The sequence below is a fragment of the Gobius niger genome (assembly GCF_951799975.1).
Source record: "Gobius niger genome assembly, chromosome: 19".
Classification (NCBI taxonomy): Eukaryota; Metazoa; Chordata; class Actinopteri; order Gobiiformes; family Gobiidae; genus Gobius; species Gobius niger.
In genome coordinates, this window is record NC_136870.1 from 20733838 (window position 1) to 20748920 (window position 15083).

At 39.9% G+C, this 15083-nt stretch overlaps 2 protein-coding genes across 2 annotated transcripts in view; both read right to left on the reverse strand.

Annotated features, from left to right (window-relative positions):
- Positions 1–1747: 1747 nt before the first annotated feature.
- Positions 1748–7975, reverse strand: LOC306978611 (potassium channel subfamily K member 1-like; the record flags this gene model as incomplete). Its single annotated transcript, XM_079577257.1, has 3 exons — positions 7340–7975; positions 4650–5054; positions 1748–2034 (listed from the first exon to the last, which is right to left on the reverse strand). Exons 1-3 carry the CDS (start codon positions 7686–7688, stop codon positions 1748–1750), a joined length of 1041 nt encoding a protein of 346 aa, XP_079433383.1. The 5' UTR covers positions 7689–7975.
- A 2103-nt stretch (positions 7976–10078) lies between these two features.
- The window catches only part of LOC306978531 (thrombospondin-2-like), a 29487-nt gene continuing 24482 nt past the window's right edge, over positions 10079–15083 (reverse strand). The window contains exons 19-21 of the mRNA XM_079577126.1: positions 14756–14853; positions 11587–11726; positions 10079–10507 (exon numbers count right to left, since the gene is read on the reverse strand). Of these exons, the coding sequence (XP_079433252.1) occupies positions 10500–10507; positions 11587–11726; positions 14756–14853 (246 nt within the window). The 3' untranslated portion in view covers positions 10079–10499. The remainder of the gene's footprint in view (positions 10508–11586; positions 11727–14755; positions 14854–15083) is intronic.

Here is a 15083-nt window from a genome sequence, read left to right on the forward strand (position 1 = left end):
TTCAACTTCAAATATGAACGTGAATGATATAGACTCATTAAATGCAAATATGTCAAGCCTTTCTTTGTTATAATTTTGATGATTATGGCTTACAGTACATTTTCAAAATGTTCTAATTTTTCTCATTTCTAATATCGGGTTTTTACAAACTGAGCCATAATAAAAAATTTAAAAAATAATGATAAAATGATAACAAATAAAGGCTATACATATCTCACTTTGTATGTAATGAGTCAATGTCATATATTACTTTCACAGTTTAAGTTCAATAACAGAATGCACTTTTAGCGATATTCCAATTTCCCAAGTATTGTATTGTCCCTGTATTGTAGTTTTGTCTCTCACAATCCATGTCACAACTGAAACATAAATCATAATTTACACTCAAACAGTTACTCACAGTACTCAAGTAACATTTGCTTGATGACTCACATTTTAGATGCATTTTGTTTTTGTTCTGAACAGTCTACAACAGTAGGGTCAATATAAAGTCTAAGGACAAAACTCAAGTCAACTCCTCGGTGAACTCCACCTAAGACACATTTTACACAGGTGTCTTTGAGCTTAAGTAGCTCTGATATTATTGTAGCGTAAAAGTAGCTCATCGGGTAAAACAGGTTGGAGACCCTCCAGGCATTTGGTTCCCATTGTGCTGGTTCCATAATAAAACTACATACTATACTGTTTGCATAGTCTGCCGCATTTCCATGTGGAATTACATCAGGCAGTTTTCTTAACTCAAAGTATTTGGAAATAACCTTTAACAAATCACAACCAGACAACCACTTATAATAAATTAATTCCATATTTGAACCTTGTATCACCATTCATTTATGGTAAAGGCCCAAAGCCCACTGAAAATGTCCGTACAAACACACTTTTAGGTTGAGAACAACAAGTATCCTGGAAATAAGTAGTATTTGAATATTTCTATTGCACATTGCTGCCTCCTAGTGTTTAAATGACATTGTTGCAAGTTGCTCACTCCATAAAAAGCAGCTTTTATACTATTAATCTGCAGGTAACACAAGAATATACTATAGGCTTCACATACTTCTCCCATAATGCTCCGGCAGCCCAGAGCGTGTCATTTCCCTATGCAAATGTCACATCCGATTACATAAGGCACTAAAAAAGCAACTGTCAAAGTGTCACTCAGGGCATTAGGAAGTTCAGTCGCCCTGCCCTTCCTCCCAGACATTATACTCTTATCTGCAGTGAAATAAAGGCGACGGGAGAGAACAAAAAACAGGTTTAAACTCTGCCCGAGTGTGTTAGTGTTGGCACAGGCAGAGAAATCAACCACATTTAGGAGTGACCAGTGTGTCCAGTCGGTTACTTTCCAATACATTTCAAGAGAGTCACATACAGGGTAGATTTTAAGATCTCCAAGTATGATTCGAGACATTTGGCCAAACATTAAAAAGCGAATTATATGGGAGAACTTCATACAAGCACTTTCAAAATAGCAACTAGGGGTTTAAAAGGAAAAAAGGTTTGGAATCACAGCTTTAAATGTATAAATTCCTCAAAAACCTTGGCTGAAGTTTGGTTAAATTGTCAGGTAATTGTGTGTGATTTTACAAAAGTTCATTTGTAACAGTGTAACATTGGACTTTGTGGCAGTTTTTGGTTTGTATTGATCGGCCCAGACCATAAACCAGGCAATGCAAGAGCCTTCCATTCGAGCAACATAAATAATCCTTACGCAAAATATATTTACAAGACAAGCTTTTAAAAAATGCCGTCATCTGAGCTTGCCGTTGGCCCCGTTGGCCGCGGTGTAGGCCAACCCGCTGTCCTTTCTCAGGGAGGCGGCCTGGTCGGACACGGAGGGGATTATCGTGGGCAGCGGGTCGGCGGTGTAGCGCGGCTCTTCGGCCAGCTGGTCGCGGTCGATGATGGTGGTGGTCTCCGGGTCCAGTTCGTGGATGTGTTCGTGATAAAACCTCTGCCTCAGCCTCCTCATCTGCGGCAGCTCGCAGCACGTCTCCAGCATGACCAGAACGCAAATCAGACCCACCAACAGGTACACTAAAGCAGGAAACATAGGAGAAAGATGTCAGAATTTTGTATTACTATTACAGAACTGGGTACCGCTTATCAACACCAGTATGGTATTGGCAAAACAGTTTAGGTACAACCAAAAAAATGCATCAAAAGCAGGTTCCCGAAAAAAAATAAACCTTCTATCTTTAAAGGGACACCGTGTAACATTTTGGACTATACTGTTGCCATCAGTAAAAAACATGCTCCTAATGACCAGCTCAAGACATTACTGCAGTGGGTAATCAAAGAATGGATTTGGATGTGGACCTAACCTATATAAATCTCATTAAAATTAAAATTCAGCTGACTGTAGTCACATCTCCATGGAGACGAGCTGGAGACGTACCCACTCCCAGCAAAGTTATAGTCATGTCTTAGGAAAGCTGAGCCGCTCACAGCAAAAGCAGATGTTTGTTTCTGCATGTATGCGGTATTTTTCAATGATGAAAAAATCGGTCAAAAAATAAATCCTTGTATTTCAATGTTATTTATTGGGTAAAATTCTACGCGGTGTGGCTTTAAAGCAGAACTAAGTAACTCATGCCCCTAGAGGCCATAAGCGCCACTGCAGGTGTCGTAGCATGTTATGTTTTTATACTCATTAATTGTCCGTGAGAGTAAATACTACTCTGACAGAAAACACAAAGGGAGAGAGGGATATTGTACATCCAATTACACAATCAAGATAATCTTTTTCACTCAAACTTGGCTGTAAATACTTTTAAAGTGGCGCTAGCCCGCAGTTAGCCTGCTGGCTTCTTCTTCGTGATTCCATTAGTGTGTAGTGGTGGCTCCAACCCAGAAGCAGGAAAGTTACAAGTGTGGTTTTCTGGCCAGAGACATCAGGGGGAGATGAAAGACCCTCCAATCATCCCATGACATGTACGGACTATGAAAAGGATTTATTGAGGTAAACAAGTTACTTAGTACTGCTTTAAATCCAGGTTTTGATGCTGTTTGTCCTGGGACAGCTTTAAAAGGAAGTGATTTGGTTGTTTCAGCTCAAATAAATGTTTTTTTACTCTCCATAAAATCTTTGCCCAATCAAATTGACAAATATCTTAGTGTCGGTAGCAGAAGACAAGTATTGTTAAAGTCGATTTTTGTATTTATTTTTTAAATCCAGATTCAGTTTACAGCGGGATTAAGCTGTGTCTTATAATAAGCTCAAAGACGTATTACAGAGGAAATTACAGTTGCACAAAGTAGAGATTCCTAGTCTTTCTAAACGGATGTTAAGAGAACTCTGCATGGTGTGGGCTTAGGGTGCAATAAGGAAAAGGATTAAGCCGTAACAAATGAGCAATCAATGGAGTTACTTATGCAAACAGTGGCCAGTGGGTGTAACAGGTTTGGGAAGACAAGGAAATATTATTGTAGGCAATGGGTGCACAATACAATTACAAGTAAAAGGTACTTTCTTTTTGCTGAATTAGGAACATTAAGTGAACTAGTAGCTGCTGTAAATGTAGAATACTGCTACTACACTGTTATAACTTAAAATAACTATAACTAGAATCCATAAATGCTGTCACCTTCGCTAATTCTGACCAAGTTTTGGAAATTTTACCATTTCATAAATATCGGTAATAGGTTATAAAAGCACAAAGGTGTTCTGTCGCCCCTCTCCATGAATGACTTGTAGGTCATGACCCACTGGTGGAGAATCAGCGCTCTTGTTAACGTTGCAGTGAAGCAAAGCAGAGTGGTGTCCGTTACTAAAGTAAGGGTAACGTTATATTGTTGAAGTTGGCTTCTTTAAACACTAATTCAGTGCAGGGACACAGGTGCCGTCATGGTGTCGTGGGAACCGCTTTAAAGAAAATATGTTGTGTATCCTTTCAACATTGTCCACATGAAGAATCATAAAAGCTTTTGTTTGTTGTGGCTTTGCTTTATGTTGAATACAAATAGCAGATTTACAAGAATAATAAGGCCGGTTGGAGACAAAATAGCACGCCAGGCTTCATAGTAAGATATTTGCACAATCTTAAACAATGACTTTCTGTTTCTGCTGATACTCATGTTACTACATTGTGTGTGTGTTCTGATGATGATTCCCAGACAGTGTGATCTTTTGCATGGAGTTTGCATGTGTTTCTTTCATTCAAATAATCGATGCGGGAGTTTAAATTAAATTCATTTAACTTTGATTCATTTTAAAATGTCAACATAAAGCTTTTGTAACGTATTGCCCAAGTGAAACCAAATGTTTTACTCAAGTCTGAGAGTATAAGAACTGCTTAACCTCTTATCCCCCCCCAGCGCAGTTTCTCCAGTTCAGCTTTGCCCAAATCTAAAACTTTTTCCATACCTGTAGGGCAGACCTGCATGACTGATCCTATCTTTTTTGTCACGGTATTGCCGCATTTTTATCACATTTTTAGTCCCTCTTTTGTGGCTTTTATATTACTTTTTCACCACTCTTAAGTCGTGTTTTTGTCATTTTTTCATTGTGCTATTTTCCTGCATGTTTTCCTCCTCAATTTTGCCACTTTTTTCCAAGAACTTTTTAGATTTGGGTAGGTTAAACACAAGTAGCCAACAAAACCTGTTCTCTTTCAAAAGTAGTCATGGTAAGTCTTCCCCGCAGTGCTCACCTGTGATGCCCAGCCTGTAGAGATGCGGATGTGGGCGCTCGTCTTTGCTGTGCGTAGACCCTGGGACATAATCCCCCAGGCCGATGGTCGTCAAGGAGATGAAACAGAAATACAGCGACTCCAGGAAGTTCCAGTCTTTTTCCGTGGTCACAAATATCCACGACGGGATGACCAGGAGCGCGAGGGTCAGGAAAATTCCCAAACAGAACGCGTGGATGAAGGACAGGAGAGACTTTGACATCGCCCAGCGCCTGTGGAAGTACGTGATGGGACGGCGGGTGACGAGGACCATGAGCCTTTGCACCACAGCGGAGAGGAACAGCAAAGTGACGGGGATCCCGAAGAGAGAGTAGAAGACGCAGAAGGCTTTCCCCTCATCGGAAAGAGGCACTGTGTGGCCATAACCTGTAATCACACACACGGAAATATGCAAGTACGGGATTATTATGGGGTTTGCCGGGAGGTTGTGGACGTCTAAGAAAAGAAAGAAGCACATATTGAAGTACGCTGATCCCAAGTATTTTCATAAGAATACAATGTATATACAATAGCAGTGTGTCATTATTGTATTTCAGGCTTCACTCGTCAAAAATGTGCACTTTTACTTTGAATTGAACCTCGATCTTGAACTTCTAAGCCCCCATCTGAACCAAGCCCATTTTCTCTAGATTGGCATTACCCAAATCTAATAGCTTCTTGAAAATAGTGACCATAACAAGAACAAAAAAAGGGACAAAAAAGTACAACAAAAACTGACAAAAGTTTTCTCCTCAGTGAGGCCCACCACATGTCGCTTAGACCCGGTCTGACCCCATTTTTTAAAACATTTTATAGATCTTTTAAAAATTAGCTTTTAAACATGATTAATTGCTCTCTTCAGACGGGGTCTTCCCTTCTGTCTTTAAAAGGCCAGTGGTGAGGCCCCTGTTGAAGAAGAGCAATTTATCCAATACCATTTTTACCATTTACCTTTGTGACTTTATAATTGCACAAAATGTCCTTGAGAAATTCCATTCTGGCTTTAAAACCACAGCACGAGACGGCCCTTTTAAAGATTTTAAATGATTTTGGATTAAATTATGACTCACAGAAGGTCACACTGGATCTGAGCGCTGCCTTCGATACAGTCGACCACACCATTCTTTTAACTCGTTTAAAATACATCGGCCTCTCCGGTGCTGTCCACAAATGGTTTACATCCTACCTCACAGACAGGACGTTCATGGTAAGTGTGGATACCTGCTCCTCTAAGGTCCATGAAATTACATGAGGGTTCGATTTTAGGCCCAGTGCTTTTTAACCTGTATGCTCCCTCTTGGTCGCTCAGCTGACTTGCTCCTTCTGGATGTGCCCAAAACGCACATGAAAACCAGAGGAGACAGAGCTTTTTCCGCTGCTGCCCCCCGACTGTGGAACGGTCTGCCCCTCAACATCCGTTTGGCCCTGACTCTAAGCAGTTTTAAGTCCTCCCTTAAAACTCACCTCTTTACACAGGCCTTTTAATATGTTACACTGTTTCTCCATTGTATTTTTTGTTTAATTGATGCAATGTTTATCATGCCTTGTTTGTATTTGTATTTGTATTCCTAGTTTTTATCATTTGTTTTTATCATTTGTTTGTGTTGACCTTGACCTTGGTAATATCATCAGGAGACATGGAGTCAACTTTCACAGTTATGCTGATGATACGCAGTTGTACATCTCCGTATCTCCTGATGACACCAGGCCAATGGATGCATTTAAGATATCGAATCCAGGATGGCAGAAAACTTCCTCCAGTTTCTCCGCAAAATTGTGCAGAAAATGCTATAATAAAGCCCCAAAAGAGCAACAAGAAATGGGTAAAATGAGATGAAAAAGAACATGGAAAAAGTGATGACAACACGAGGAAAAAGATCCTTTTAGACAGTGTTGTAGGTCTCAGCTGTCAAATGATTCACTGGCATATAGGCTGTAAACACCAGTCAAGAAACTTCTAGATTTGGGTAAAGCTGAACTGGAGAAAATGTGCTCCAGTTCAAAGAGGTTAAACACGTACGCTATATAATCGCAATACGAAAAAAGAGAATGTTTTTCCCCAAAATAATTGTGCAGCTCTACAGTGTAATAATAATATTAAGGAAAAAAAAAACACATAATACACAGAAAAAGTAGCATTATACAGAAAAAAAACAGTGTTATTCAGAGACTACCAGAATAGGAGACGCATTAACCGAAGATATAATTATCCACCCAGTTATTACAGACTGCAACTTCAGACAAAACCAAGCAAAATTATAGACCATAGAGCTCTTTTGAACCAAAAAGGAATGTCTGGTTAGAGTGTGAGTTTTCTAACAACATTTTTTGAAGTTGTTAAGTCGTTTCTAGATGACTTAATTGCAGACAAGAAACAAGACGTGACCCGAGGACGTGCAGTTGACTTGTTAATGTAACTAAACGAGGCTAAATTGGCGAGAAGAGGAGATAAGGGGCCTGAGGTGTCAAGTTTAAGAGAGAGGGAAACCACCCGAGACAAATTAAAGCAGCGAGCGCGTTTTGTGTTCAGGTCCAAAGCAAGACTAGACTGATCCAAGGACAAAATGAGGCTCTAAATTTAGGCTAGATAGCAGAGACTAAACAAGGACTAAAGCAAGGACGACGTCAGAATTACGCACAGAGCGCATCGACTCAAACTTCTCTCCGCTCACCTGTCGTGGTCAGGACGGTGCTGGTGAAGAACAGCGACGACACGAAGTCCCAGTTCTGATCCGAATCGTTCCCGTGCACCGTCACCCCGTAGTTGCTCGCCTCCAGCACCCGCGCCAGCAGCTTCTCCAGCCGCTCTTCGTCCACGCACGGGCTGTCGTTCAGAAAGTCCCTCCGCGCGTCCCTCAGCTCCTGGCGCAGCTCCTTCTCATACGGGAGCTCGACGGCGGAGAAGATCCCCGCGCCGACGATGAGATACAGAATATATCCGAGAACCAACGCGGCGAAGTTTAAGGCTGAACGATGCCGCTCCACGAAACGGGCGCACCACTCGTTTGTGCCGCAAGACATCCCCAAAAACTTTCCTCTGTTCTTCAGCTCTTCACAAAGGCCTGTAAACTTGGACTAAAAAAAACCCTCCTCCGGGGACACTTCTCACCGACTGCTGACTTTGTCCTCTTCGTGCCCCGTCCTCTTCCTCATTCCTCGCATCTCATTGGAGACGACGCACGGTGACGTCGCGCGTTCACCGGAGCAGGTAGCCTCGCGCGCACTTTCCCTCCCCTTCCAAAACTGGCCCAGCAGGTTACAAATGTTGAGAGTAGCAACAACGATTTGCCCTGAAACCCGTGGGTCGAGTTTCAAAGGAAACCCAGATTTGTGGCCTTGTAAGTTTCAAAGTAGTTGTTCTTTTATGTTGTTATTTAGAAGTACTTTGTGGCACAGTTAGTCTTTATTCCATGTATGTATTGTTATCTCTCATTCTCTGCTTTATTGGCTTAAGCTACGCCTTTCCTTTGTCTGTAGCCAAAATTATGAGATCAATATTTCCTTACTTATTGCGCACATAACAACACAGGCGTGGCTTCTTAGGCCTGTGTAACAACTATACCGCAAGTGTGCACTGATACATCAGCCAACCAAAGTTGCCTAAACATTCTAAGCTTCTTTCTTTTTTTCTTTCTTTCTTGTTTTCTTTCTTTCTTTCTTTCTTTCTTTCTTTCTTTCTTTCTTTCTTTCTTTCTTTTTCTTTCTTTCTTTCTTTCTTTCTTTCTTTCTTTCTTTCTTTCTTTCTTTCTTTCTTTCTTTCTTCCTGTCTGCCTGTCTGTCTGTCTGTCTGTCTGTCTGTCTGTCTGTCTGTCTGTCTGTCTGTCTGTCTGTCTGTCTGTCTGTCTGTCTGTCTGTCTGTCTTTCTTTATCAATCTCATCTCTCATCTCTCAATCAGATGTGGGTAAAGCAGCCAAAATATTTACTCAAGTAAGAGCAATGGTACTTTGAAATAGCCTAATTTTACTCACGTACAAGTACAAAGTAGTGACCCAAATAAATAAGTTAAAGTAAAAAAGTACTTACACAAAACTTGTAATGCGAAAATCCTACCATATCCAATGAAAGCACCATCCAAATATATTAAAAATTATATATTTCTGATGAAGAATACATACATATATTTTAGCTCGAAATGAAGCCCTTTGTAACTTTTAAATCTAGCTTTTTACTCAAGTAAGATTAAAAAAATACTTTATTAGGCTACAATATTACTCAAGTAGAAGTAAAAAGTACCGAATAACTATAATATGTACAGTTTCTAAAAGTTTACTCAAGTACCTGTACTATCTAGCCTCCTGAGATGGCAGCATTTCCAGATATTACAGTTTTTCTCCATTGGTTTGGCTCATTTCTTGAAACAGAAATGACATTCTTAAAACTCTAAGATCATTTGGCAAAACAGTCTTACAGTTCAGCACAACAACACGGTTCACCCGCAAAAGCTCATATCTCTTCCAAAACAGTTCGCTCATGCTTCAAAACTTTGACCAAGGTTAATGTCACTCTTTTTGTCTAGCTAACAGAGTACAATTGTGTATAAAATTGAGAAAAAAAAAACAGCAACAAAGTAATAGGATTTCAGGGCAAGAGTGGCCTCCAAAGTTTGACATCACACATCGCACTCATACAGCCAAGGAAATTGTAACCATTATCATTCACACAAACAAAGTAACTTCCAGAAATCAGAGTAAAAAGAACATTTAGCTGAGAATCAAGCTAGACTGAGAATCAACAATCAGTTTAGATGAACAAGATCTATTCACTTGGAAATTGTGCTAATTGTCGGCTACATGTGCTTAATCAAAGGCAAAGATGTATTGAGACATTGACTTCCACATTTGCAATTTGATGAAATTCAACATTCAAATGGGAGATTTGTCCATGTTGTTTTGAGAATGTAATTTCTGTTTCAAGAAATGAGCCAAACCCATGGAGAAAAAGTGTAAACTCCTGCTGCTGCTGATCCAACCCCACTTCCTCAATGGCAAGTGTTACATTCGTCACAGCACAACACAATACGCATTGACGTCATTACAATTCACCAACTCCAGATGACTTGGAATTACTGGCATGCGTGAAGTATTTCCAGTACGACCATTTTTCTCTGTTCCTGATGAGTTGTGTTTGTTGACGTGTCCACCAGAGGGCGCCAGAGACTGCAACGTCTTTTATGCGGTATAAAGTATGTAAGGAAGGAGTCATTCAACATTAACATAATAAACATGTTGAGAAAAGATTGTTTATTGATTCTACCAGGCAAGTGCAATTTCATTGTTTTTAAAAATATATATTTACAGAATTCACTGTGTCATTTCCATTGCTATGTGTAAATAAATTATGTACATCCAATGATATGTCTGGTATGGTTCCTGGTTAGAAAATGAAAAAGAGAATGGATATTTATGCCTAATACAGTTATTGGATATGCATATTAAGCTTTGCAGTCTGTCAGCAATGTTATAAATAGGATCACTTTAGTGTGTTAAGGTGCACAGTGGTTCAATCATTAACAAATTACAACTTTTTTTCATTTACTCCAACGTTTGTGTATTAGTCTGCTCTCAAACTTAGCCCCTGGATAAACTAAAGATAAGTACTGATTTGACTGCCTCGTGTTTAAAACCATTACCTTTTTAGGAAAAACCCACCAACATTTTTTCGAGGAACAGGATCTATTACCTCTGAAAGCATGAGAATACTGGGACAGTCTTTGTATCGTGGTCCAGAATAACAGTGTAAGGTTGACACGGGTGAAAAGATTCAATATTGCTCTCCAAATCATCATAAATCCGAGCTCGTTCTCTGCCGAGTGCCCAGCTGCAGCAGTGGAATCAGTTATCTGAAAAACAGGCAGAACATGTGGTCATGACACAGTTTTATGAGAGGAGTGAGTTCACATCAGGATATGATCTGGAGCAGTGCGTGTCAAACCGGGGTACCAACAAAGTCACGAAATCTGCACCAACCAGAGCAGACTTAGAATAAAAACGGTGACTTTTTCTCAGTTATTTGCAAGTACAAGTCGAAATTGATTGTCTTCGTTGTCTCCTGTTTATCTTGTTGTTAGAAGCGGCTGCACTAAAGCCTATGAAAAATGTTTCTCCTGGGACAATACAGTTGATTCTGATTCTAATGTTGTATTAAAGGGATATTTCAGGATTTTTGACATAGGGCCTCATTTCCTAGTTATCCAGAGTGTTGCTGATTTCTGGAGATATTTTTTTTTGTTTGTTCTTATATTTGAAGAGCTACGTGGTGCTAGGCTAGTGCAAGGCTAGCACATTTCTATGGTATCAGCTAGCCTGCATTAATAACAGTCAGACCCACTCCACAGAGCACCTGAGGGAAATCACTTATAACGCCAGACTAACCATATAAATGTCTGTGTCGATAGAATATTTTAAACCATTTTGCATTTAAAATAACTTATATTTGAGCAGCATCAGCTTTGTGGTTGTATAAGCTACGCAGCGGCGGAGTGATCTGCTAGAAAATAGTCCCTCAAAATGCGATCATTCATGTGATGCAAGGTCAGTTACACTATTCTATCGACACAGACATTTATATGGTTAGTCTGGTGTTATAAGTGATTTGCCTCAGGTGCACTGTGGAGCGGGTCAGACTGTTTTTAATGCAGGCTAGCTGATACCATAGACATGCGCTAGCCTTGCACTAGCCTAGCGCCACGAAACACTTCAAATATAAGAACTGCATGAATTACAAAAAAAAATATCTCCAGAAATCAGCAACACTGATAGGGCCTCACTAGGAAATGAGGTCAAAAATCCTGAAATATCCCTTTAATGTAACCAGTTGTATTGAAAATGTTATATGTTGAGTATCTTCACTTCTATCCGCAGTGTTTCAACGGCTTCTAGCTTGTGCGCAGCCTTACAGTGTCACTACAGTCGGTGTTACCTCTGCACTCGTATCTCATGTCGGAGAAAAGCACTTGTTCCTGTGAAAACACAAAGAGCCCGAGTCGACCTCCGGCCAAAGTGTGGTCATACACCGCCCCGGAGTCCGACAAGATCTCCTTCCCCTCGTACACCACCACCCTGTAACAGGAAAACAAATGTACTGTCCATGAAGAAAGCTGATTACCCTGCACAACACATGAAAGAGAAGTTGTTTGTTGTGGTGAAAATGAGATAATCAGCACATTTCGTGATGAGAAGTTTATTAGCGACTTTTAGGGACAATATTGAGTTAACGGTGTGTGGGTGGATGCTTGGTGGTGTTCGGCGCAGACGTGCAACTGCGCTTTTCTCAGTCTACCCCAAGTCTGGAGTGGATGGATGAAGCACTTTGAGTGACAAATAAGACTAACCCCTTCCCCAATACAGGGTGACCAGATTTCCCAATTTAAAAACTGGGACACAATACGGAAAAAGCCACAGGTGTTCCAAATCTTGACTGCCTTTTCCCACGGTGAATGGTAAAAGTGTTTACGTCTCATGACATGCACCGATCCACATTGAGGAAGTGCTAGAATTGAGATTTTCAAGATTGGTTTATGCTTGGTAATTGATATTCTCATGGGCCTATAACATTAATTTTCAAGTGAAGTGTGTCATATGGGTCAAATGGGACAAATTATTGGTTTTGAGGAAAACTATTGGGACGTGGGATGAAGGACTCAAAACTGGGACTGTCCCGGGTAAACTGGGACTGTCTCGTCACCCTAGTCAGCAATAGGGTGGAAATATATTGTTATGGAGTATGTGACAATACACATATCGTATCGAGGCACCTATATCATGATACACAAATGTGTTTGTCTAACCATAGTCTTTATTTATAACTACTCTAAAGTTAAACTGTACACTGAGCTTATTCAGCGTAAAAAAGAAACCTAAAGATCCTTTTATCTCATTATTCAGAATATGTCTTGTAATTATGGACTCTCTATCTGTGGCGATACACTAGAGTCAGAATATGTATCGTACTATCGATTCATACAGATACAAGTATGAATCTGTATCAAGATTCATACTTGTATCGTTGTTGGCAATCCCCAGCCTTAGTCGGCTACCATCTGGTTATTGAGAAACACTTAACCTCTTAACCTCGGCCTTAACTGAGCGCATATTTTCTCTAGTTCAGCTTTACCCAAATCTAAAAGCTTCTCAACTGGAGCTTACAGCCTATAAGTTGTCGGGTAACGCCTCATTTGAAAGCTAAGACCAACAAAACTGATATAAACTGGTCTATTTCCTCGTTGTTGCCATCACTTTTTTTGCCACTTTTTTGCCACATTTTTGTCACTTTTCCATCACATTTTTGTCACTTTTTTGTCATATTTTTGTCACTTTTTTGTCACTTTTTCATCACATTTTTGTCACTTTTTCATCACATTTTTGACATATTTTTGTCACTTTTTCGTCATATTTTTGTCTCTTTTTGTCACTTTTTCATCACATTTTTGACATATTTTTGTCACTTTTTCGTCATATTTTTGTCACTTTTTGTCACTTTTTTATCACTTTTTTGTCACTTTTTTGTCACCTTTTTGTCACTTTTTCCATCACATTTTTGACACATTTTTGTCACTTTTTTGACACTTTTTTGTCACATTTTTGTCACTTTTTTTGACACTTTTTGTCCATGTTCATAATTTAAGATTTAAGTTTTTCAAGAACTTTTTGATTTGGTTAAAGCCAAGCTGGAGAAACTGTTCATTTGGGGGTTAAGGGCTTAACCAATGGTGCCACTGCTGTGATTATTATTAGCTGAAGAACTAATGGTATTTGATCTTTATTTAGGAGAGGGAACCCTATTACACTTTAGTGACAGGTTAACCTGGAACACCTGCAGTAACCCTACGCAGTCATGCTGAGAACAAGCTCCGCACATGAACCAAAACTTTCTTTCTCGCTGCGCCAGCTCTGTATTTTTCATCATCTCCTTGGTCAAAAAAACGTCAATACAGCCATTCTAAAGCATTTTAACGGCAAATAACAAACATTGCAACTCTGTCCTTCAAAAGACGAATCCAAGCGGCTTCAAATTCCATTTAACAATCTCAACATCAGCAACACAATCTACCCATAATGCATCTCTCCACAGTTTAGTTTTTTTTTTTTTTTTAACAGCTTCGCCTCTGTGCTAGGAAACCTTGAGATTGTTCTCCATCTGTGCTATAAAAAAAAGAAAAAAGAAGATATTGTTGCTCGCGGGCTTTTTTTGCAAGCACATTAGTGAGAAGTGTAACTCGCTGCAGCGGATGTGGCGGGCTTGTGAGGCTGCGGTGCAAATAGTAAATTATTACGCAGCTTTCATGTAATAACTCTTAAAGATTGATGGTATCCCGCAGTCAAAGAACATCTGAGGGTTTTCCTACAAGGGGGAACGCAACGTGATCCGAGCAGATTTTTAGATGTTGCGTTGTGTTGTCTCGTCGTTTAAATCTTCATAAGCTCTGGCAGACAAACACGCGGATCCTGGAGTGAAAGCGCAACGGCGGTGCCAATGTTTTTACGGTTTAAATTAGAAAAACACAGGTGCTTCAGGCACACGGGCGCATGGTAAAAGGATTATGCATCAGCAGCATAGAGCGAAATGATTGAGATAAGTTGAGGTAAACTTGCTGAGTTGCTTGTGCCGCAAATAATACAGCGCCAAGCAAACACGGTTGAAGTTGTCGACTTAACAATTTTAATTCTAAAACTAAACAGGAACTGAATAGAAAGTAATGAATGGAGACTAAGTTTTCAATCAAGAAGCCTCAATCATTACAAATTCTGGCTTAATAGCTAACATAAAGGGGCGCCGGCAGGTAGATTGGTCTGATGAAAGTCCATTGTTTCCCTATTAGAGGTCCAGGGACCCCTGGAGGTACAGGAGTCCTTTGCAATATTTTCATATTATAAAACATGTACAAGTAGTAGTTGTCTATAATTGTTTTTGCAAGTTTGAGCTGACCTTTTTAATGAGCAGTGACATCGAGAAAGGGGATGCTTGGAGCTGTATGTGAGGGGAAAAAAAAATGGCTGTGTTGTTTCTCAATTTCCTTCTGTATGTTTTTTTTATGTAGTATAGGGGATCATCAATTTTTCCTAATATGTGACCTTTTAATAGTCCATACCGGATGAAGCCAGTCTTGGGTCGATGAATGAGGTGAATGCGATATGCCGTGAAATGTTTCCAGCCGATTTTATTTGGGTCGTGCCACAATGTTTTCACCTGAAAGAGACACAGAGAGTCAGCTGCAGCGCGGCTCATTATTCAACACCGTGAGCTCATAGACAAGGATTAGAGAAAAAGATGGAAAGAAATGATATTGGATTAATTTAATTAAGACTATTGTCATTATGTTATCCACTATCAGGTGACTCCTTTAAGACTATCTAATTGTAATAATAATGTGTTGTAACATTTGTGTTGGGCTTGGCGAGCTTCTCATAGCACTAAAC